Here is a 24,969-nt window from a genome sequence, read left to right as displayed (position 1 = left end):
TTATCCTCACAGCAAGCAAACCTGGTTTGTTGAGAAGCCAAGGAAAGGAAAGCTCTGATACATACAAAAGGCCAACTCAGCTTGGTTTATACTTTTTTTTTTTCCTTTGGGCTTGGACCTGCTGCTTGAGGAAATAAAAGGAAAACTGGCTGAAGCTTTTTTACTGCTCTCCCATAGTTATAAAGGAACAAGGAAACAATTACATCTAACCTTCAAAGAATATTTTGTAGTTTTACTTTAGCCCAAATTGCTAATGAAATCTTTTGGTAGATAGTCTCAAGCTGACCCTATCATAATTTGCAGGTAAAAGTGCAATAAGAATAAAAGGTTTTGCATTATTAAGTCTTTATGAAACAGGTGATGTAACAGCACCAGAGTTGAATAGCAATTCCTTGCTACTAAGGCTCACCATATTATTGAAATTACTCTAAATATTAGCACTACTTGATATGACCTGAATATAAATATGAGCAGATTTATGGGAAAACTGTTACCAAAGCACAACAGGTTGGGCAGATACCTAGCTGTTTGAACTATATCCTCTTTAAAGCTCACCACAAATGCAGAATCAGACCATTGAAATTTCCATATAGAGCCATTTTCCCCCACAAACCCTGATCTTATGCCACCACCCAATCTTCAAATGCTCCACTCTAATCATGTTTTTAGAACACAGCACAGTAAAGCACAGTTTCAGAGGAATGGCAAGAGAGCTAATTTTCAATATGAGAAGCTGGAACATTGACAGATGTAGTCGAATTTTTCACATCCACCACAGAGGAAGGCTAGCCAGCTCACAATTCAATAGACCTCCAAAGATGACAGGAATACATCAAAAAGGAAAAAAACAGAAAGAGACAGAAACCTAGTAGAAACAAAAATAAATAAATAAACGCACCAGTGACTATGGCAGGAACCCTACAGCTGAACTTGTAAAAAGTACTAGTGCATGATGAATGGAGGTAAATCCCCTATAAATAATGCTTTTATTTACTTGTGACATGTCTCAGATACATGAACTAGATGTGACTAATTCTTTTAGCAGCCAAAAGCATAGGCTTTTTTCCTATTGATAAAACTTTAACAATAGGAAGAAGATTTGCACTAAGTGGTCACCACCTTGATGATATCTGAACATAGGAGACAATGTGGTAATTTTTGTGGTCATAGCCAGTCATTAGATCATTTTCCTGTAAAAAGACAGCTTAGCAATACGATCTTAATGTCAGCTCTACCCAATGAAATTTAAGATAATTCATCTGCATATCCCCAATGGGGAGGGATCAGCACAAAGTATTAGAACTCTTTGGGAGATCCCAGTGCAGAGGGATAAATGAAACCTGCATCTACTTCGATGACAGAATTATTTGTCTCTACTGGACACTGGGCTACTACTGTTCACAACTACCATTTCAATCAGAAAGGATATTCAATAAGGTTGTCACCAGCAGACAACTGAATACTTGGTGTGACACAGAATTTGTCAGTTTGAGCCACAGTGCATCACCTCCCTTAAAAACAGCCCAACTGAAATGTTTAAGAATACATAAGGATTACTTTAAAGCTGATGACAAAGAACAGGAGAAGTTTGTTATACCCTGTTCAGAGCCTAGAAAGTTCCACAGCTCCACACTGCATTACTGCCCTTTAAACTATCTTACTAGCAGTATGTTTGAAAATCGGGTCTTCTCAAACAAACAGTCAACCATGTTTGACTATGTGAAACATGACATGGTTGTGAAAGTGGAATACCAGCTATAAGTTACATATTTAGACACATCTCTTGGGCATTATTGACATACTCCTCAAAAAGAAACTGATGAAAATGCAAACATGAAAGGCGTGCCAAGGCTGGTTTCTTAGCTGCAAATGTAACACAGTGAAAGCAGGTAACAACATCAACATGCTTTCCATCATGACCTATGCCCAAGCAGACCATATACATAGGTCACATAACTTTTCAATACTTCACTATGCTTGAATTAATTCTGGAAAAACTCATCAACAAAACTCAGTGAAATGAAGTGACAGCTTGTACTTACACACCAGAAGTATATGAATCTACTCATTGTGACTGTTGACTCAGTGTGTAAAAGCCTGAGTCATCCATTCCCCCGGTAATCCCATCTCTGCTAAGCCTATCAGCGTACAATGAATGTTTAAGGAAGAACTACATTAGGAATAATTTATGCTTTTAAATCAGAGAAAAAGAAGTTAAGATGGCTGAAAGAAACAACTTCTCTACATATTAAAGAAAGAAATACAGCAAAGTAATCACTATGTGTAAAGCAAGATGAACGGCTGCAAGGAATAAGAATTTCTTTAGAATGTAGTTACAAATACTCATTTATTTTGCAAACCTACGTGGTCTACATGTAGATCTCTTGCCATTTAAAATGCCTTGAAATAAATGATGTTATCCTTCAACAGTTATTTTCTAAAGAATAAAAGCAAAAAGAATATTAATTATGTCATTTCCATTACTGTTCTACTATCAAAACCATGGTATTATTCTTACATGAATCACAGTAAACAAGTCTTCCTTCTCTATCAGTCATGCTACATATTGCCCTGTACATGTCAGTACTGCTACAATGCACACAAATCACGTGTGCTGTAAATGCAAAGCGCATAAGTAGATATTTGACTCCAGAGTCCTGCCACATTCAGTATTTCACTGTTCTCTATGCTGCACTAGCGTGCCGCCTCTGCTCTTCTTCTGGGTGTGTACACACACACACGTGAAGACAGCTGAAGAGAAAGGCGGGTTACTGTTTCCTCAAAACTGGGCTAAAGTGTAAACACAGCCAGAATGTTGCTTCATGATTTCAGTGACCAATTCATGGCACCAGGGAGAATTTTGTGAAACATTACCTGTATGGAGGAATAGAGCACTGAGAGAAAGATTAAAAAATCCCAATGACTATATAACAATAAAAAGTGGGAAAACAAACAAAACAAACAACAACAACAAAGAGAAATAGTCTGGAAATTCATCATCTACGTTCCCTGAAACTGTAACAATTCTGACCAGGCATTCAGCAGGGCTCCAAGCACTAAGCCAACTGGAGCCAGCAGAAGTTAATCTGGCAGAGAAACAGGGAGATGCAGCATCCCCCAGAACTGAAAAAGATCCAGTAGCTGGAACAAATGACATGGGCAGAGGGACTGAAAGACATTCTTTGCTCAGAGTTCACAGAGCTGTTTGGGAAGAAAACCAAGCACTAGCCCCAGAATTGGGAAATGGCATTCAAATGGCAACATTTATTTTTGTTAGTGGGGGAAATTAGAGCACATCAGTGAATGTCTTCCCAGACCACAGATTCACACGATGCATGTATTGGCCTACATGGCAATTTGCGAGGTAGCTTTTTCTTTAACCAGTGACAGAAACACCATTTAACACAGCTTCATTCCTTCCCATTTTCAAACCAAAAGAGATTCCAGGGGTCTGGCGAGGGAAAAGAATTAACCACCATAGCCCCATTGTCTCCAGAGCACACTATTTTGTACGCTGTCAAAACAGAACGGAAAATTAGTAGCATCTAAAGACAAGGGGCATGGGAGAAGCCTGCATGTCTCACACACCTGTATGTGTGAACATGATGTTCAAAATTTTTTTCTTTTTCATTTCATTGGCATTGCAGCAGCATTATTATCCCAAAGCAACCTAGTTTATAAATAATATTGTACAGTCTGTCAAGACAGACTAATTAACTGAGGTGCAGCTATTCCTTAGTGGGCAAAAGGACACATTAAATAAGAGAACACTACATTCAGACCTGTGCTACATGCAGAACACTAAACAGTACGCAGTTTTCTTTCCTCCACCCTGGAGCAGATGTTGAGGAGGGCAGGAAGAAGAAAGTGCACATCACCGCTGCTTCTGCCTCCACTGAACACAGTGCTAATCAAGCTTGCTGAAAACAATACCTTCAGTCAGGCACACATAAAGGCTTAGGAATAATCCAGCTTTAGAACATACAGGAAAGCTTTGGTCGTACTTTTAAATTAGGAGTGTAAATTCAACTGTAAGAGGGATGAGAACAGGACAGCAATGTGTTCTCTGCATGGCAAAACATGCCTGAAAGCAAATGAGACAAACATTTGAAGACTGGTATTAGCACTGAACGGTGTTAATGAGTACTCCTCCAGCTACTGCTCCATAATAAATATTACTAATTGGTTTATCATGAATACTACTAATTGATTGTCCCATTCATGTGTCAGCAGGAATGCTTCAGTATACTGGTGGGTAAAGAGCACCTCTACCCAGAGACCAAAAGAACAGAGAAGTTACTCCCGCAAAAATTTGCAGAGTGGATTCCCAGTAAAATTCACCTTACAACACTAAATATTGAAGGACACAGCCACAGAAATTATAATATCCATGTTATTGCAAAATGAGGGCATAGTTACATGGTCATGAAACAGGTATGTATTAGGAGGAACACTCATCAACAGTAGTCACTAAAACAGATACTCAGACTCTGGTAAACTGCAATGGAAAGAATCTCTACAGATTAGAGGTCCAAAACATTTGGACCACATGTAAGTAAAGATCCACTGATTTTTACCTAAGAGAAGCTCCAAGATCACTCTTCCTGTCTCTGGGGATGACAGGCTTGTATAAAAATAAAATACATCTCTGTTCTCTGGAACGTACAGCTGGTTGCTAAAGTAACCTAGTTATATCTCAAGAAAATACACATGCATAACACAATTAGTATCCTTCAGAGGATGACTGTAATTAACAGTGGGAAGAAAATTGCTACCAACAGTCCAAGGAGAAAAAGATGACAGGGCAGTCATCAGATGAAGCACAAAGAGATATATCTCTACGACATCTCTGCAAATACAGGTTGGGGGGGGGGGAGGGGGGCCGGGGCAGGAATCCCACTATACCAACAATATTAGCAATATTTACTGTAAGAAAGATCAATATGCTGTCCAGAAAAACCTCAATCATTAGCCACTTAATTTGCAGCTAAAAGAGCATGATTATCTAGGAGTCATTGAAATAAGATACACAAGTGCTGCTGGGGGAAAATGCTTTATGCTGATAGAGGGTAGGGATAAGTGATCATGCCCAGGAGTTGAGATGCCAGCTGCACTCATCATCCTATTTGCATATGAAGTGATAAATCTGGTTAGAATTACCACTGTGAAAATCGTAAGTAATCTATTTCAGAGTAAGTTCTGCCCACCCCTTGGTTTTGTAGTACTAAAGGAATTTTAAGATTTGTGTCTTTTGCGTTTTACTGAAAGCCTCATGCCGGACTAGGGCATTAAGCAGAGCACTTTCAAACTGCATACCCTTCTGCTTTCTCCAAGAAAGTAAAATAAATGCAAAGGCTTAGACTTAACTTTGCATTGCCATTACCAGCAGCAATAATAGCCATTTCCTGAGTGTGGGTTTCAATTCCTCTGACATGTTAGAGCAGGCCTATTTCATATTGCAACTTTGCTATTCAGCCTGGACAACCCCAGTTACTTACACAGTTTAGGTACAATAGATGCAAGAGCTGAATGGATCAACGAACAGCTCACAGGCATTGTATTTCCACTGCAGAAGTGAATGCACGGTTACATGTGTTAACCACCTCATCAGTGGTATTTACATTTTGATAATATGTTAATCCATTGCTAAAGTCAGACAATCTGTTTCAGCACATTCACTGCTAACAGTCACACTCCTCCAGTTTTATTTACAATTGTGTATAACTGACTTTCACCATCTCTGTGTTCTAGGCTTAAGCTACACAATGGCAACAAGGTCACAGAAGTGAGTTTCTAGCTTTGCTCAGAACAGCTGGTTCCTTAAGTTACAAACTTCTCTTGATCAATATTTTTAAACTCCTTTAATCTGTGAAACTGTATCTGAGAATTTCTATCTTTTCCATGTACTTCTATATTTAGTCATAAAAATGTAATTCTTCCAAAACAGACTGCATTTCCTCACTGAGCACACCGTGCCTCTTGACAGCACATAGAATTCTGTCTTTCTGAGATGCTGCAGTAGTCTAGTGACAGCAAGACAGAGCTCTTGCTCTTGCTCTAGATTCTCAGTTATCCTCTTTACCTTCTGTCCAAAACTATTCTGCTCATGGCACCACCTATTAATAGTATTTATACCCTGACCTGAAGGTGACTTAAGTTGTCTGGTGAGAGAAATGAAGAAAGAAGAAGAGAAAAAATGAAAATAAATGCTTAAAGTCTTAAAAAAATCTTGCTGTACATCACTATACTCCAAAATTTATTCATATCAAAATGAATTTTGATTCCAAAGCTGTAATTTAGTTCGGTATTGTTAGTATTTTAGAATACCACAAAAGGGTTTACATCTCCTGGAAACAGAGCTAAAAAACATTTCTTCCTTTACCTCTTCCTAATATTGTCATATCAATTATCTAATAAAGATGCAAACACTGTAATTTCTTTCAAAGGCTTCTCACTATCCCAAAAATAGAGTGGTTGCAGGTTTAAGTATCAGGTGAAGAATTCAAAGACTAGCAAACGGTATACAGGCCTCCTTTTTCTCGTGACTGAGTTTCTTTACACTATAAGCTCACAGGAAACATCTAGAACCTCTAACAATTTGAGATTTTTATAAATAAAATATATTCTGCTGGTTCCTAACTTTGCCCACCTCTTCAAAAATAAATGTACAAAACCGCATCAGCAATACCACAGAAAGATGAAAAGAAACAAAAGTGCCAAGTCCCTCTCAAAGTTTTCAGTCTGCCACATCTGCTTTTATTCTAACAGCACACATTTCTTCCTTTGACATAAGCACTTACACACTGCTACACCAGTTGTCAAGCATTAAGTGGTTTTGATCCTCCGTGTGCAGTATTACTTTACAACACTGTAGAGACAGTCTTTGTCTCTAATATGTAAAGAAAATGCATCTGTTGCTCAGCCTTACTCCAAATCCATGTCATCATATACATCTTTACAACATACTTTCAGATTTGGTGAGGAAAGAAGCTTCCCTTGCAGAACTAAGGCAGGCAGTCAAGCAACACAGAGTCCAGCAACTACAGCAGACAACAAGGTTCAGATACAACCTGAAGGTTCTATACAACCTGAAATCCTTTAGGGTGCTTCTTTCACTGCAGTACAGCTGCTTTGAGCAGCTGTGAGCAGCTACTCTGGCGTCTGGGTGGAAGTCCAGCTACAGGAGCCCAGACATCAGCAAGGAGTGATCCATCCTGCTTCTTCAGCATGTCGTGCAGCCTGGAGAAGACTCCAGGGCCCCACAACTATGTTGTTATTACCACCCAAGCTAGCTAATGTTAATCCAGACCCACGTACATCTCAACAACAGTGCAGTTTTAGAACCTGCAATAAGGATGTCTCTTTCACGTAAACTTCTCTGGTGCCAGCTCTTTAATTATAAGCTAATTGATTATGTGGCCATAGCCATGTTGCCCATGAGACACTGCTAGTGAATGAAACTATTCATTTCTTCTTCAATTGAAAATATTACATAATGAAGGCAATCATGATGACGGTGCCAGGACAGGACGCAGTAGACAGCTATATTAACAACAGGAACTAACAAAAGAAAAGACTAATAGTTAGACTTGCAAGCAAAACTATTGCTCAGCCGCATAACTGAACAGCCTTTAAGATTCATTTGTCTGAGAAGAGTTGGTTTCCTCCCTTTACATATGCCAAGCACAGAGCCTTCAGCGAAGGGTGAAGAAGCAACGTGGTTTTGATCAACTGCACAGATTCATAAAAAAAACAACCAAAAACAAAGGCAGAAAGGTTTGACCACAGTAGTACTCTCCACGTGTAGTGCTCAAAAGAGGCAGAACGTGGCCTTTAAAAAAGGCAGGCAGGGTACTACCGAGCAGTGTGATTGCATTGTTTCTTTATTATCCCCTTCCCCAGTACTCTAAATGATAGTCTGATTCACAATTGGTTCTCATTGCACAGGGGCTTGTCAAATGTTGAAAATTACTTGTGAGTCCCTGTCGAAAAAGAGGGTTCTCTACAAAAAAATAGAAAGCAAAGCACTGTTCCTCCAATACGCCAGAGGTCATCTTTTAGCAAGGCAAAAGCCACGCTCATTCACATGCCTAAAAGGAAACCGGACTAAAATGTACTTCAAAGTCAAGGCAAAAAGCAGCAAAACATAGTTTTAATCAAAGGAGAAAATAGATTTGTGCAATCTAGGACAATCACTTTTAGCCCTGTAATGATTAAATTTCCTAGTCAGGAAATGCATGATAAATACCAAGTAATCTGCGTGAGCTATAGTTAAAAGGAGATGTTCTAATCTAGGTAAAACTTATCTGAAAAGGTGGCAATTCTGGATTAATACCTAAATTAGAGATCTAAGTAAGAGACAGTGCTTTACTCCTCAGGGGATTTTGAAACAGCCATTCTGACAAATAAAGAATACTTTAATAGCATGGGACCTGCATGAGATAACAAAGTATAACCCCTTTATAAGGAATTACATATATATATGTGTGTGTGTGTGTGCGCGCACGCGTATATATATGTTTCTTTTCACATAAACAACAGAGTCCAGAAATAACAAAAGCTCACAGATTAAGGGTTGTGTCAGAGGACAGGTTTCAAGGAATCCATCTCCCATGAGCATTTTGGATTCGTTTACTCACACATCCTGAAAAAAATAACCTTTACTCCTAAACTTCTCCAAAACGTACATCTCAACCATCAGCACTCTGTTGGTACAGACAAACAGCCTTTAAAAAAGTACAGTGTGACAAATAACCATACTGATGGTAGTTGTGCCACACTTAGATGTCACAAAGTAACTTTTTTAAGGCAGCATATACATTTGTATTTCCAGTTTCTTCAAAATCAAGAGCGAGCTCATCTCTCTAGGATACCGGCCTGACATTATTACTCTAAATTGTTAACTCACAGATTTACAGAAAGTCTGCAGCTTGTATTTTGAGACAGATCTAAAAAAGGGGGAGATGTTAATGAGCTCTACAGAGCAGTAGGGCCCACCATACTGCATGCTAAACCAGAAAGTTGAATTCTTGTATTACAAACAGACTGTCATTTCCAGCAGGAATTTCTTCAAAGGTCAAAGACTGCTATTTACAGGTTACAATACTATGTTTTAAACCGCCTTGTTTTTGATGTGTTGACACATATGTAAAGACATAGCTGACTTCTTGCCAGAGAAATCATTTTCAATTATTTGTACTCCTTCATACAAAGAAATATTACTTAAGGATTAAAGGGGGAAAAAAAACCCAACCAAAACCAAACCTTCATTTGCCTCCCTGGCAGATTTTAGATTTAAATCCAGAATGACCTGGGCATTGCTGCTCTTCATCTCACCGGGAGCATGTTCAGATCTCAGTTGAAAACAGTGCTAGTGCATTTTACCTTTTAAAGCAGTTCATTTACAATCCTACAATCATTTACAAGCCAACAATCCTCAGCTTCTCAGGTGTGAAAAAATCTGGTCTTCAAAGAATGCTAAGCCCAGATTCTTCTTAACTCATCATAATGAAATTCTGCATTCACTCAATCCCTCGGAAATCAATCTTAAATGCAGAAGGATTTCAGATTAAAGTGTCAGCTTATACTTCTTTTGAGCATTTCAACTATATTTCACAAGATAGGCATTTTAAAAATTTAGTTCAATTTATTTAATTTTTATTTCATATACCACGTAACACAAAAAAAGGTACAAAAAATATGGTTAAACACAATAATTGAAGTGTCCGTAACTGTACTAGAAAATTTATTATCTACAGGAGGTAGGGGTTAAACAATGAAGAAAAGCATTCTTCAGCATTTTGTTTGTTTTCAGCAAAGCTGTCATAAGCACCTCAGGTCAGTCTGCTTGTCATGCTGCATTCAGTGTCTTGTGGGATTTTGTGGTACTGCATTTTTGGAGAATTTCATTTTTTTTCAGGGCCTGCAGGCGAACCTAATTTTCAAGTCAAATCTCACCGCAGGACATCCATTTCAAAAGTTCCAAAAATAAGTACATCTATAACTAATGTGTTCAAAAGCGGAGGATGACTTCAGTCTTCTCTGCTAATTAAATGTTTTGCTTTTTATGGAATGTCTGTTTCCACATATGAGGATTAAAAAAAAAAAAAAGTTCATGGGGAAATGTTTTGTAACATGAAAGTATTACTGCAATTATTTCTATAGGCATATTTAGAGATGTATTTAACAACTGCCATTTGAAAGACAACTGTTCAGTTAACACAGTGTAGTACCATTACAGTCAAAAAAGTCAAGAGCTATCATGCTTTGAGTTACTTAAAAGTGTATCAATTACTATACTATTGGCCTTACAAAACATGAATTGTTTCGTGACTGTTTAGTCATTACCATTCCGCACAACAAGCATGAACTAATTTCATTACTACTGTAACCTGTAAATAATTTGCTTGCTTTTAGTCCCCCATATTATCTATTATCTACTCTTTGGGAATTTTAAGGTGACTATCTTCAAGGAGAAGGACACACAAGGAAAGAGATGCTAGGAACTCCCTAGAGAATTCTTCCTGAAGTGTTTTACAGACTGGGCTAAAGGTTAGAAAAGACCAACTGCAGAAAGTGACAGTAAAAAGTCGAGCGTAAACTCACAAAAAGACAGAGATGTCCATGAGTGGGTTTTCAACAGAATACTCTAAGCCTCCACACACCTGCTACCTAGTTTTGGAGGTATCTAAAGTCTCCAGGTAATTAAGCTTTCAACTCTAAAAGGCCCCTAGGTATCTGCAGGTTGGCTTCTGGGCACGTCCCAGTTGCCTCAGCCTTGAGAATGCTGAGCAGCTCTGAGCCCGTATCTGGCCCTGTCAGGGTTTGCAAACCACACACCTATCTTGACAGTCGCAGGCTGGCAGGCAGTGGCAGGGCACAGCTGCTAGTGCATGCTCTGCAAAAACATCACTGCTGATTTCCTTCCTAACAGACCCAGCAGGATGGCTGAAGGAGAAATGGGGCCAGTGCCCCTTTTAATTCAACAGAGCACTGTACCAGAAAGAGGTCAGATACAGGGCAGATCCACAGGTTTAGCATTCTGCCCACCTCTAACATAGCAGCTACAAATCACAAAAAGTTGCCAATTATTACACCAGAGAGCACGTACAAGCAGACACTGAAGTCTTCCTCTTGAAGCTGTCCCACCTTGTTTTTAAAAAAAGGAAGATTTACTGGCAGCAGGTGTAGAGGGAACAAAACGTAATTTTAAAACTAATTTCTACATTTTACATATATTATTTTACATTAAATTGTTGCTGAATATGGGTCACTGTCCACAGTCATTCCACAACTCAGGTCCACCACACTAGACAAAGGGCATTAATAACTAGTCATCCTCAGCTTGCTTTGTCTTCGACCCAAATTCTTTATTTGTAGAGAAAGGGGGAAGAGTTTCAATCCAGTGTAAAAGCATCCATTTCAATTTTATCCCTGGCCAACACCACTGCTGCAAATATATATCCAATAGCCATTACACTTTAAACTTCATTTTGCAATCATTCCCACTAGTAAGTCTTCCCTTTGAGAATATACAGAAAAAATTAAACAAAACTTTCCATGCAAATGTACACAAAAAAAACCCCATAAAAATGAGCACCAATAAGATATTATTCCAGGCCAAGAACATTAACAAAATTCTAATTCCACATTGGCTAAACTCTCTCCAGTCCTAACCCATTATTTGCCCAAAAAGCAAGGCAATTCAGGTCACTGTTTAGCGCGAGGTGCACTAAACACGCTAAAGTATTTAATAATAATGCAAGAGTGGAAATTCCCTAAAATATCTTGAGTCCACATAGATGGCAACAATTTTAAACAATCTAATTTCAAATAAATATGAGGGCTTATTTAGAGATCCTGAAGAATGTCTAGAACAAGGCAACAGGTATCTTACTATCAACATATGGTACAGAACATGACAGAAGTCCGTTGCAAACCAAATAGCAAGCTCTAAGAAGCCTCAAAAATCTGTCAGAAAGTTACACGACAGATCCCTGTGCCACAGATCACAGAGTTAAGTCTTGAGCTTATCGGGTCCAACCCCCTACTAAATCAGGGTCAGCTACAACAGGTTGCCCAGGACTGCATCCAGCTGGGTTTCAACCGTTTCAAATGATGGACACTTCACAACCTCCCTAGGTCACCTGTGTCAGCGTTTGACCACCCTCGCAGTAAAAAAGTCTCTGTGTGAGGGTTGTGTTCTGAGTGAATTTCATGTGTGTTTAACTTCAGTCCATAGTCTCTTGCTTTGTCACTGAGCATAGCTGAGAAGAGTCTGGCTCCCTCACCACCTTCAACCTCTCCCTCCAGGTATTTAGACACACAGATAAGATCCCCCTTGAGCCTTCTCTTCTCCAGGCTAAGCAGTCCAAGCTCTCTCAGCCTCTCCTCATATGAAGGATGCTCCAGTTCCTTAATAATCTCCAGTCTCTTAATCATAAATGTGACTTGTGGCATCCCAGCCGATTCCAGTAATTCCAGAATACAAGCTATTTCTCATACCTGCCTAGAAGAAATCCCAGAACTGTAAGGGGCATTGGTCAGCAGCAGAGAAAACTAAGATTTCAGCCCCTGAAGCACGAAACCAGGAATGGTAAAAATGTCTCTAAAGCAAACCAACTTATTGACATACACAGTTTCTTTTTTAAAGTAGAAATATTTTAAAATTTTAATCCTACCAGACATTGCAGTTTGGTGAAAAAAAGCTCTTCTTCCAGGAGCAGCAGTGTAGTTTTAAAAGATTTATGAAAAAGTAGTTTATGCTGAAAATATTCTGCAGACAGTGTATGCCGTCTATGCCTCCTTGAGCTGCACACAGCATGGTTAAGGAATTAAAAACAAAATATAAAAAAACCAATTACATCCTGAACAGTTAAAATGTCAGCTTCCTGGGAGGTAGGGAAAGGTTGGAAGAAGGCAGCAGTGCCAGGACCGCCATCCAAATCTCTGCTGTAGGTGAGAAGTTCTTACAGAGCTTTCTGTAAGAACAAAGGAATAACTCATCTTTACTTGGCTTCTTGCTCTCTGTGTATAAATATCTGCACCAGAAATTACTCTCACTCAATAAGGATCTAAATAGTCCTCTTCATTCAGACCAGTTTCCTGGATCTACAGAAGAATCAGTTACGGATTCATTATTTATCAGGTAAGCACAAAGCCATCAGGTCATGTAAGATCTGTACCTGTGGACATGCTGGTAATGCAACAGGAGAGTGGGCTCAGTGCCAGTCTCCTTTAGGAAGATGCTGCCCATAAAAACTCCTTCCCTAGCAGAGAACTGCCCGGTAAGCCATTGTTCTCCCCTTCCCAGCTCAGCCACTGAACTCATACATACCTCTGCCGCTTGCTCTATACCATGTGTACATACACACACACATGCTCTCCCCCTCCAATGAAGTCTCACAGTATGAGATCTGAGAGACCTGTGAGACCTACATGGGAGGCATGCCAGGGAACCCGAAGAGAATCATGTGAGAGAATGAGGTTCAAAAACCAAACTGGAAAGAGCACATACATTGGCAAGACACATCGGAGAAAGCATGCACAGTACACAGTAGAAGGTGTGTTTTGGGGGAAAAGCAGGAAGAGAAAAATAATGAGGAAAAAAAAGCAGCAGAATGTGCCAAAAATAACTTCTTTCTAACTTAATGATCTTTAATCCTACATTCCTATGAACTAGCTTAAAAATACCCTGGAAACAAGTTCTCAGCTTCATCAGAATAATTTAAAAGTTTATGTCACATTCATCAGCAGACCCAATTCTTTAGAAGCCAAGCATTATGCTTGTAAAAATACCGAGTTGTTTGGGGTTTTTTAATATCTGTGTGAGAAAAATTAGTAAGATATACCAATTGTGACAGAATTGCATTAAATCTCTGCCTACATCTATAAATTCTTGAGTAACTCTGGATCCCTTTTCCTATGTAACTTTCCGTAAGACAAGTTACCATAAAGGCCTCTGACTGCTTTGAGTATTTTACGTCAGAAACTAGAACTAGTTCAGGCAGGGTAGCACGAGTATCTTCACTGGTAAGGAATAAGGTAGATGAACCCATGCTAAAACAGCTGTTGAAATTAATTTGCTTCCATTACCCAGCCTCACGGGGGCACTGAACTAGCACCAAACCTCACAGAAAACATTACAGTTTTCAGCATAGACACAACCATATCCCTTGGAGATTTTGCATAGAAGGAATTTTGCAAACATGAGACAACATTTACAGAGTCTGAGATAAATGTGAAGCAGACACAAAAGTATCATTTTCAATATCAAGAAGAAACCGATTTTACTAAAAAGCCTACCAATTTTATTGAAGATTTGCAGAAGAAAGGTTCTTCCCAGTCTGTGCCTCCTTTTTCCGTAGTCTTGTAAATGCAGCAGTTTTCTAACTCTGACAAGACTTCAGAATTTGTACATTTGTGACAGAATTAATCCTATTATCTGCTTCATCACTTGAGAACTAAGATGATAAAACCATGTTATTCAGAACTGTTAAATTCCAAAAACCCCTTTCAACTGTTAAATAGCTTTTCAAATTCAGGTATCTACGAACTCCTCTCTAAACACATTAGCCATAGCTATTCAAAATTTATCTCCAGATAAGCGTTTATATCAAAACATGCGAGAGTCACTGTGAGAATCTTTATTCTATTAGATTTGAAAGATTCCCTTAGTCACAGCCCTGAATTATACACGCTTGTATTTACAAGGCTGTCATCCACTATCTCCTGGTAGTTCAAACACAATTATTTTTTTTCTTAAAAGCAAAAGCTTCCAGAAACAGAAGATACATAAATTTCATAGAACAGAATGGAAGAAAACTGACTGAAACCCAGTTTGCACCTGGGTTTTCTAATGTTGATACCCCAACACATCCTCATGCTACTAACTACTCACATCAGTATGTCAGTGGATTCCTCTATCATACTGGAATATGCTCAATCAGTAATGATTTACTCCCTCATGCTGGTTCATCATGTGCTCTGACTCACTTCTGAGCAAATAAACATCCCTGCATTTAATGAGCCCACCATGGCAACTCACTGCTACATAGTGCAGCGTAATGCAAAATTTTAATCTCTGTAACTTACACAGAAATGGAATTTACAAAAGTCAAAGCTGTTTAATGAATATCATTATGTAGCAATGGATGCCGACAAGTCGAAAATATTTCTGTGACTACTTTCATCAAGAATTACTTCTTACTGACACAGAAACTAAGTAGACAACTCACACAATTAAAAATGAGTAACGCTATACTAGATATAATGTGTTGTCAGCAATTAAACAAATTTTCATATATATGAACTACATACATAGGCTAGATATCTATGTAACTATGTATGGATACATAGATATTCTACAAAGAACTATATTTTCTCTGTAAAGTATATTATAGTAGAAAGAAAAATTTTCAGATTCTCTCAAGATGCAAGAAGAAAGCAGAACACTATCTGAACATCTTCCGAAGTTGCATTACTGGGGTTTTTTGAGTCCTTGCATATTCAACGATACAATTAGTACAGATTAATATTTAAGGTTCGTGACAGCATGCTGCTTCTCTAGCTGCAATGCAAATGAAGACAATCCCTGCCCTAAAGGGATTGAAGGATAGATTTCTAAAATTACAGTAGTGCCTACAGATACAGATTTGAAAATCCGGCCTACTTCTCCAGGACTCAAAACCAGCATATCTGGAAAAAAACTGAATAAGGATATGAGTTTTTCAAAGGACTCTGGTCTTGAGCTTTTTGGAGTCTTGGCAAATCCATCCTCAAATTACTTTTCAGCAGTGTTCACGTGACACCTGCATATAATAAAGCAAGCTTACTATGAACAACACAGAATACAGAAGCATGGTAACAAAAACTTACTCTCCTCAGGGCTCACTAAATTCAACATCACTTAACTCTAGGTGATCCCACTTATCAGTTCGCTCGATGTGCATTATCCTGTTCCATCATCAAACACTGTCAAAAAGAGAGATGACAGCATGACATGAAAGGTGATGGGCACTCACTTTATTAGAACAGTTTTGGAAGACAGTTTCACTTTTTGACTTAACCACACTGAAACCAACTGAAGTTAGCTCAAGTTTATCTGCATAAGGTGAGGGAAAAAGGAAACTCCTCTAGGAGTTAGTTCAAAACCATAAGTCCTAAGTCAGAACGACTCAAAACATGACAACACGGTCTGTTAGACTGGGCTTGAAATTGCTACCTTTTTGGGAAGATCCTTTCTGTCAAAAAAACCCCTTCACCCTAGCAACATTAAGTTGCTAAGAATAAAATGCATTTACAGCATCTTATGCTGCTGTGCAAAAGTCTCAAAACAGGCAGAACCCAAATAAAGTCGTGGTTTAAGCCCGGCCGGCAGCCAAGTACCACGCAGCCGCTTGCTCACTCCCCCACACCCAGACGGATGGGGAGGAGAATCGGAAAGGTATGTAAAACTCAGGGGTTGAGAGAAGAACAATTTAATAGGTAAAGCAAAAGCCACGCACACATGCAAAGCAAAGCAAGGAATTCATTCACCGCTTCCCATGGGCAGGCAGGTGCTCAGCCATCCCCAGGACAGCAGGGCTCTGTCACACATAACGGTTACCTGGGAAGACACACGCCATAATGCCAAATGTCCCCACCTTCCTTCTTCTTCCCTCAGTTTGTATACTCAGCATGACATCATATGGTATGGAATACCTCTTTGACTAGCTTGGGTCAGCTGTCCTGGCTGTGTCCCCTCCCAATTTCCTGCGCCCCCCCAGCCCTCTGGCTGGCAGGGCCCAAGGAACTGAAAAGTCCTTGATTTAGTATAAACATCACCCAGCAACATCTAAAACCATCAGTGTCCTATCAACATTGATCTCACATCAGAGCCAAAATACAGCACTGTACTAACTACTAAGAAGAAAATTAACTCTATCCCAGCTGAAACCAGGACAAGTAGATATCAGAAGAAAAAAGAGCATTCTTTCTAATCACAATACCTTTTTGACTTCCTTAATTTATTCTGTCCTATTTAACTTGTCTTACATCTATTTTCTGTTGTCATTGGACAGAAACAGCATCTAATATACATCAGTAAAACCAGGAAAAAACCTGACTAGCTAGCTCGGTGGAAGATGGAATTTGTGTGGGACCAGATCAAATTCATGTAAAAATCAGCAAAGTATTTCCACAAGAAAGGGTGAAATGTAAAAGTAAAATAAAATCAAGAAAGCACAGACCCACCCTTCATTTGTATATTTTTGCTAATGTTCCTAAACATGGCGAATGCTTAAATTTTTTTGAGGGATAAATGCCCTTCAGCATGAAGCAACACACCATTTGATTCATGGAGAAACGATCACTCTTCTTAAATTTAACAGAAGTGTGATGATGACTTTTTTTTGTTTGTTTTTTTAATTTGGCTAACACAACAAAGTATCGGTTATCCATCACCTTGTAACATGATGTATCAGAAGGATAACCAAGTTACATGGGAGAATTCTGCTCCTCACTCTTCTAGGAACAGCTGCTGCTGAAAAAGCTCCAGATTATGTTTTAGAATTGGAAAAATCATTCAGTCATGGTCTTTGAGCAGCATCAATATACCATTTAGGTTCAGTATGCAGAGTTAAATCTGCTTCAAGAGCTTTTCCAAGGGTTGCCATCACAGTATTACTCTGGGAAAAAGATGACAGTGAAGAATAAAAACTTCTGCATTTATAGCTCTTGCATCAACTCACTACTTGGTAAAATGAAAAAATAAATACCCTAAAAACTTCCATTTTTAATTCTTTCAACTACTTGGTGAAGTTTTCTATGAATCATGCACTATTTAATGAGATTTTGTAGAAGGATATAACCATGATATTTACATTATTCTATACCCTGAAAAGCACCTAGAGGTTATGCACCGATAGGACAGTCCAGCAGACTTCACCGCCCTAACATAATTTCTCAAGAAACTGAAAGCTTTTGGAAATGCTTGACAGGTGCTTTCATTAAAATTAGTACTTGAATATGCCTACACGTGCAGAGATATTCCTTTCTATACAGTTATCTAGATGATTAAACTACACCCACAACTGCAGTATCCTTTGTTCTCCCTTCACAACTCTAAGCAATTAGACAAATTCAAAAAAACATCAAAATGTGTCAAAATGAATTCTACTGGTCATTGAGGGAGTAAAAAACTTTCCTTTTAGACTATTTCTCCATATTAACTTCACGTTTATTATGGAGTTCATGTTCAAGCACCTTGACTACCAACTGTGCCTTCTGCCCTGCTCCCTCATTTTTCTGACTATTGAGTTTTCCTGTGTTGCTTTGTCAGTTCATCATCAACTAAATGCAAATACCTTTAGAGGTGCAAGGTCTTAAAAACTTCACAATAATGCTCACCAATATGCATAATAAAATTTATTTCCTATAATTATTATGTAATACTTCAGCTAAGTTCACATATCACAAACTACACTGAAATCAATGTGAAGTCAGGCACCTACACCATAATTAGTTACATCTGGGACTCATGGGCTGGGATATTTAAAGCAGCAACCCAAGAATAGTAACTCCAAAATAATCATCTACGAAAGAGTTAACCCCGTGTGCTTTGAAGTCACAGGAAAGTTTCTTATCAGCTTCACTGTTTGTTAGACTGGTTTGTTCTTTAGGCCCAGGGTCTGTTTTTAGTCCTTTTCCTCTGTTCCTCTTCTCTACTCTTCACTCTGCACAGACTGACATGTGCTACCTCCTCATGCTTCATAAAACACCATGAAGAACAGAATGACTTGAAACACCAAACAACAAGATAAAGTTTGAAAAGCAAAACTTCCCAACACTTACAGTGTTCAAACCCCAGCCATATTCTCAAAGAGTCCTCAGGAATATAAAAATCAAACATCTTAGTCTAATGGGTGCTCTGACTCCAAAATAAGGAATGTTAAAAGATCAGGTATGCTCCCAAAAATGCTGAGTATATTGCAGTGGAAAGCTAGAATACAGACATTTCATCATTTGCTGTAACTTCAGGAGGCAGGGAAGGGGAAGAAAACCCCCACCAAACCCAAAACACTTCACTGAACTTTAAAATAAAATAAAAAGAAGGCAGTGTTTTTGACATTTTATGAAGAGAACGCTTTCAAGAGTATTCTGGATATAGAATGCAGCAAGTTAGCTATCACAAAAGAATACCAGCACCTAGCAACACTTTTTAATAATATTATTCCAAAATGTATTTATCACACCTTCAAACATCGAAGAACAATGTTTAGATATACTGTCCTAAAAACACCTCATATATTAGGCAGCACCCAAAAATTATCAAAAAGCTATATTATGGTTTAGCTACTGGACAGTTCAATTTCTGGCTGTTATTTATTGACCAACTAGTGACAGAAGAGTTACAAAGTACAATTACGTGATAACTGACTGTTTTTTAGTAGTTAAAACATATATATCAACTGACAAAAGCAAATGTCTATTTACATACATATATGTTACTTATCAAATATAATATTGTTGTTATATTGCATATTAATAATATCACAGATAGAAGCCATTCTTTCAAGGCTAGAGAGCAGTTTTATAGGTTATTAACTGTTATATTTGCCTTCCAAATTCTAAATGCCAAAGACCAGCCTAATCAAGCTGAAACAACTCTACAGAGCCCTAAGATTTGGTTACCTAAGTTAAGCACACATCACAGCAGTACGCTTGCTTGCAGCAAATCTCTCACTCATCCCTACTTACCATGCTTTGTTTCACCTCACAGAAAGGTCTTCAAAATCACTGATTAGCTAAAGCTAATGCCAAGTCTTTAATTTGACATAAATCAAGCCTTCAAAAGGTGAGATCAGCCAACCAGCGTCCTTGGCCTGCCAGCAGCCAAGGGGCAGCTATCTGGCTCAGCTGGCCTGGCAAGGCAGTGCATGTTTCCCAGATGCACAGACCAGCCTGTCAGAGAGAGTCCCTTCCAGCCCTCTGAATAACTAGGTGAACAGCACAAAAGGCATCTTGACTGGCTGCCTTTGTGACAGGTATTTTAACCGGTTGGTTGGGCCAAGCAGCACACACAGCCTTCCCAGATAAATCGTTCTCATCTCACTCACCAGCAAGAGGTGTGTGCTGCATGTGTGTACACTTGTACATGTATGAGTAGCACAGTGGTGGTGAGTGGGGTTGCTGGAGCTAGGAAGTATTGGCATGTGTATGTTGATATTCCAGTAAGAAGGAGAACTGTCATAATAAAATGGAAGTCTTCCATGGATGACTTAGTCACTGAAGGTATATTTCCCTCATGCAAATGTTTTATGCTTAAATATTTAGTAGTGTTTTAGGATCCAGACACTAAGAATCAGCTTTACATAGCTGTCTGTGCTGACAAATATCCCTAACTTACAACTGGGCAGGAACACCAGTCAAAAACAAGAGGTTTACACTGTTAGTCTTGTTACCTGAGCACCAGAAGTCAATGTATAAGATCATTCACAGAGCTGCAATGACTCAATCAATAATGCCGCAGAACAAGCCACAGAACATAAATTCCAACTAGAAACAACCAAAAGCAAAATGCAAATACTGACACCGTGAGTGAACAGAGCTCCATCCAGCATGAGCCTAAAGAAGTCTGGGAATGGCTTTACATTGTTTTTAGGCTTCTACCTGCTGGGGCACATTTATCACTGAAAGCAACTTCTCCTGAAGTATGGCTCATCTAATTTGCAGTCACTGCCTGTAGCACCTTTCTCCCCGTCCTACACCACACCAGGGTCATTCTGGGAGTTTGTTACTGCTGGAGCATAGCATTTACTAGCTATGCCCAAATACTACAGTTACATCACCTATAAAACGCATATAGAAAGGCACAGAAAAGTTAAAATGGTTCTTCACAATTATTATAGTATGATAATTCCCCAAGACAGAACAAGGCCTTTCTTCCATGCCAACATTTAACAATTTCAGTAGAAACAGTCCCTACAGAAAAAAAAAAAAAAAATTCCACTACTCAAACAAGCTTTTGTAATGCTATAATTGTCTAGTTTTTATAAGGCATACAGTAAAGCTACCCAGATGTAATTAAGGGAATCTAAAAATTATTGTATCAGACAGAACTGCATCTGCCCCAAAGGACACAGTTTTAGGGTATCAGCTTTTAAGTCAGCACAGTTACAGCAGTGCATAAGCCAAGTGTAACCCAGTTCAAAGGACAAGGCCAGGAAACAGGCTGCCGTGATGGAATGAGCAGGACAAGAACCTGCATGCATGTCACTGACAGCATCTTGTTTGCTTGGGGCAGGGGGTGGGGGGGGGTGGGGGAGGCGTTCTGAGGGACATTTGTTCATGGATAATTTAAATACCCCAACTAGTGCAGTCTGATTGTTTTTTATATAATGCCCTGCTTACAAATGTCTCTCCCTCATCATCTCTCTCACATACGGACACGCTTTTGCAATGGATGTTTTAAAGTGTTTCTATCAGAGTAAATATAACAGATACTGAATGGCACTGAGTAAAGTTTGTCAGTGTAGATACAATGAGATGCATATTAGCAGGCTACACAAATGCAAAAATCATAACAAATTCAACAAGTTTTAGTTATTTCAGAATGTACGCAGCATAGAGCATCAGAAATTTCCAAAGACACATTATTTGCAACTGTGTTATTTTATTGTATACAGAAGCTGGGAATAATTAGAACCATTTAGGTTGGAAAAGACCCTAAAGATCATAGAGTCCAACCATTAATCAACTAAATGTAGCTATTACTCTGATTTCTGATATGGAATTACTGTATTTAGTGCTTCTACAGCAAATAATTATTTCATTTACTATTTCAAAAGCATCACAGATTTTGTGCTGAATGAGCAATGACAAAGTTGACAATTTCCCCTTCTTTCCCCTTCTAAATGCTACAGTTTGGGTTGTAAATATTGTGCACCTTTATCTTGTATTACAAGTACACGATAAATTAGCTTGCTTGACTTACTGAGCAATCTTAATTATGCTGTACAGGTCTGAACAAAGGGAGGCTTGAGCTGATATAACACCTGAAAAAGCTCTCATATTGTATGCTATGGTAATATATAGTTTTCATGTACTAGTATACTAAGTATAAAAAGAGAAAATCAGGTATACATTTATATTGACTCCTTCCTACAAAATAATAATCAATACATTTCAATAGAAGTTTGTTCTAAACAGATAGGACTTTTATCTAAATAAAATACATTTTTAAAAACTACATCTTAAGTTTCTTGTCCCAAATAAGTAATACTTCATAAACAACATTCACAAAGCTAGCGGGCAGATATTTAGCTTGGTAGAGCAGCATAGCATTAGAGAACTCAATAGATCTTTAGATAGTTCAACCACTTAAGAATCTAAAGTCAGCATTTCAAAGACATGCGTGGCTACCTCTCCTATCTAAAGGAACCAGGGTTGTTCTGATCCTTTTAAACAGGTAACAGTTACATTGTATGACACTATATATATAAACTTTTCACACAAACAAGCCATTGCAATGCCAAGAAGTCAAAATTGTATCTTACCAAGACTGAACTCCAGCTTTGGCTCATTTGCAATTCTCTGAATACCTTTTAAGGTTAAGAAAAAGAAAAAATATTAGAAATAATATCCTAAAAAAATGTATTTTCAATACATAGTAAAACTTTCACTGGGGTAATTCATACCTCTAGCTACCTGCCATTGCCACTGGAATAACATTTTATGTTACAAACCTATAGTGAAAGAGACCTTTGCATGAAACTCTTGCCTGAAAACAAAGAGTACTTTTGAAGAAGACTTCTTTCTTGTTAATAGAAACATTCTGTTGCTGGGGAAGGAAACTAAGGGGGGAAAAAACCACCCCAATTTTTCATGTATGAGTACTCATAAGATTTTCACAACACCTAACTATTATCTGTTGGAAAAATATTAAATCTAATAACACATTTTTAAGTAGGTATGTCATCACATTAAAATAGAAACAAAAAACTGTTCTATGAAACTACATAAATCAGGTTAATACAGTAAAATATATCACCATATCATTGACCTACATATAAATTGTAATGTGACAAACCAACTTCTTTTTATTGGAAAATAGCCCATGAATTCCTTTTCTCATATACCAACGACAATAAGAACATTTTAATTCTTTCCATTACGGAATTATGTTCTAGTGCATATTTTACTGCAAAGGACAGTATTTTCTTATTGTACTAGGATAAAGGAGTGAACCACAGAGCTGCAACAAGAGAATCATAGGAAGGATAGTTAAATAATACTGAGTTGTTCACTTGCAGAAAGTAATTGCATCACAACTACAGTATCAATGAACCTTAGTGAAATTAGACAGTCTTTTTTAGACATTTACGCATTGTTTTCAGTGAATGGTATTAAGTATTTGCCAGGATTAAAGAAATTAGTCAGATGGGAAGGACCAAGTTAGTATATGAACAGAAATGCAAGATTTTTTAAATTAATAATAATAATAAACCATGAAAATTTATAGCTGTTGTGGTCCACAAAAACCTGATGTTGCTGAATAGGTCTAGTTTCACACTGTTCTCATTACTGTAGCTAACCATTCAAATCTGTGCAAGGAAAATTACAGCTGCAGGGCTCAGAAAGGCCTTGGTCAGTAAGACATAAATAAGTTGTGGGGTTTTTTTAGTGAAGTTATAAGAAATGTCCAGGTTGAATTCTGCCACTAGCAGAGATGGCATATTGATCTGGAACACCTTTATGTATATGCTGGATACAGACTGGATTAAGTAACTGGGCACCTGAAATACAGTGCCCAAACTCCAGCGCACTAAACATGACTCAACATAGAGCTGCGTTGCTTTCAAATCCCCAGAGTGCTTCTATATCACAATGAACAAACTTGTGATACTAATTTAAGTATCACTTAAGCTTTATGCATTTATCAAAGTTATTAAACTATATTTTAAACAGTAGTCTATATAGGACATAAAAGAGGAAAATAATTTTTTCCAACTATATGATTTCTAAGTCTTATGAAGAAAATATCAGAGACAAAAAGTCAGAAACACAGTAATCACACATTTGTTCCCCTGAAGTTTATCTGTATAAATCAAAATAGGTATCAGGTAATGATATTTAAAGACAATTTTAATCAGTTTACTTCCTTTACAACTGCCCTTTCTCAAGCAACAAGGCAAACAGCATTATGTACCGTTTGTGACACCATCTGTACTGCTACAGAGTGTAGGCCATCTTTATTGTATCCCCCAACAAAATGAGTATATGCACTTACTTGTAAACTGTGGCTCTCCTAGACTGTCTACTTGGGATGAAGGAAGAAACTGCCGTGCTTCATCTGATGATCTCTCCTCTCTGATTTCCATGATCAGCCTCCGGAGCTGCTGAATTTTATTCTGCAAACCTTCAGAGTTTGCTTCTCCCAGTGCCACAACCCAAAACTGACAATCTGGCTTTGATGCAGCTTCAAGGTTCTCCACCCTGAAACTCTGCGCTCAGAAAACACAAACACAGTTTTTAGCAACTCAGGTTCAAAAGGGACATTACAAAAATACTGATGTCACATACAATTAACACCACCACTCTCACATTTTATTTTTTTTTTCATGGTCACAAAACCATGCAACCCATCCACCTCTTGAATCAAAACCCCAGTTCTTTCATACTCAGGTCAGTACAAAGTCTATCCACAGAGTGGTTCCAAAAGCAATTAACATATTGCTAAACTAGGTGGCAGAATCAAACTGAAATGGGAAATCCTTGTTCAGCACACATTCTGCAGCCTAGCAGGAGCTATCAGAGCTGCTAACTTGGACAAGAATTTGATTTAGCAGGGGCAGCAGACATGGTTCTGATGGATTGTGGGATTCACCAGAAGGGCTGTGTCACTAATTTCTTCTATTAGAGCTCTCCTTTATGCTCATCCTCTCATTCATCCTTGCCAGAATACTGCTCACCAACACATACCGATAATTT

The 24,969-nt window shown here is 38.3% G+C and overlaps 1 protein-coding gene across 3 annotated transcripts in view; it reads right to left on the bottom strand.

Annotated features, from left to right (window-relative positions):
- The window catches only part of INPP4B (inositol polyphosphate-4-phosphatase type II B), a 213,017-nt gene extending 188,557 nt beyond the window's left edge, over nucleotides 1-24,460 (bottom strand). For all 3 annotated transcript variants that reach the window (XM_056362789.1, XM_056362797.1, XM_056362787.1), the window contains exons 1-2: nucleotides 24,269-24,460; nucleotides 22,536-22,580 (exon numbers count right to left, since the gene is read on the bottom strand). In XM_056362789.1, the coding sequence (XP_056218764.1) occupies nucleotides 22,536-22,580; nucleotides 24,269-24,359 (136 nt within the window). In that variant the 5' untranslated portion in view covers nucleotides 24,360-24,460. The remainder of the gene's footprint in view (nucleotides 1-22,535; nucleotides 22,581-24,268) is intronic.
- Between the last annotated feature and the right edge of the window lie 509 nt (nucleotides 24,461-24,969).

Source organism: Falco biarmicus, chromosome 1, assembly GCF_023638135.1.
Source record: "Falco biarmicus isolate bFalBia1 chromosome 1, bFalBia1.pri, whole genome shotgun sequence".
NCBI classification, from domain to species: Eukaryota; Metazoa; Chordata; class Aves; order Falconiformes; family Falconidae; genus Falco; species Falco biarmicus.
The sequence above is the reverse complement of the archived record's forward strand: the minus strand, read 5'-3'. Positions and strand labels throughout refer to the sequence as shown.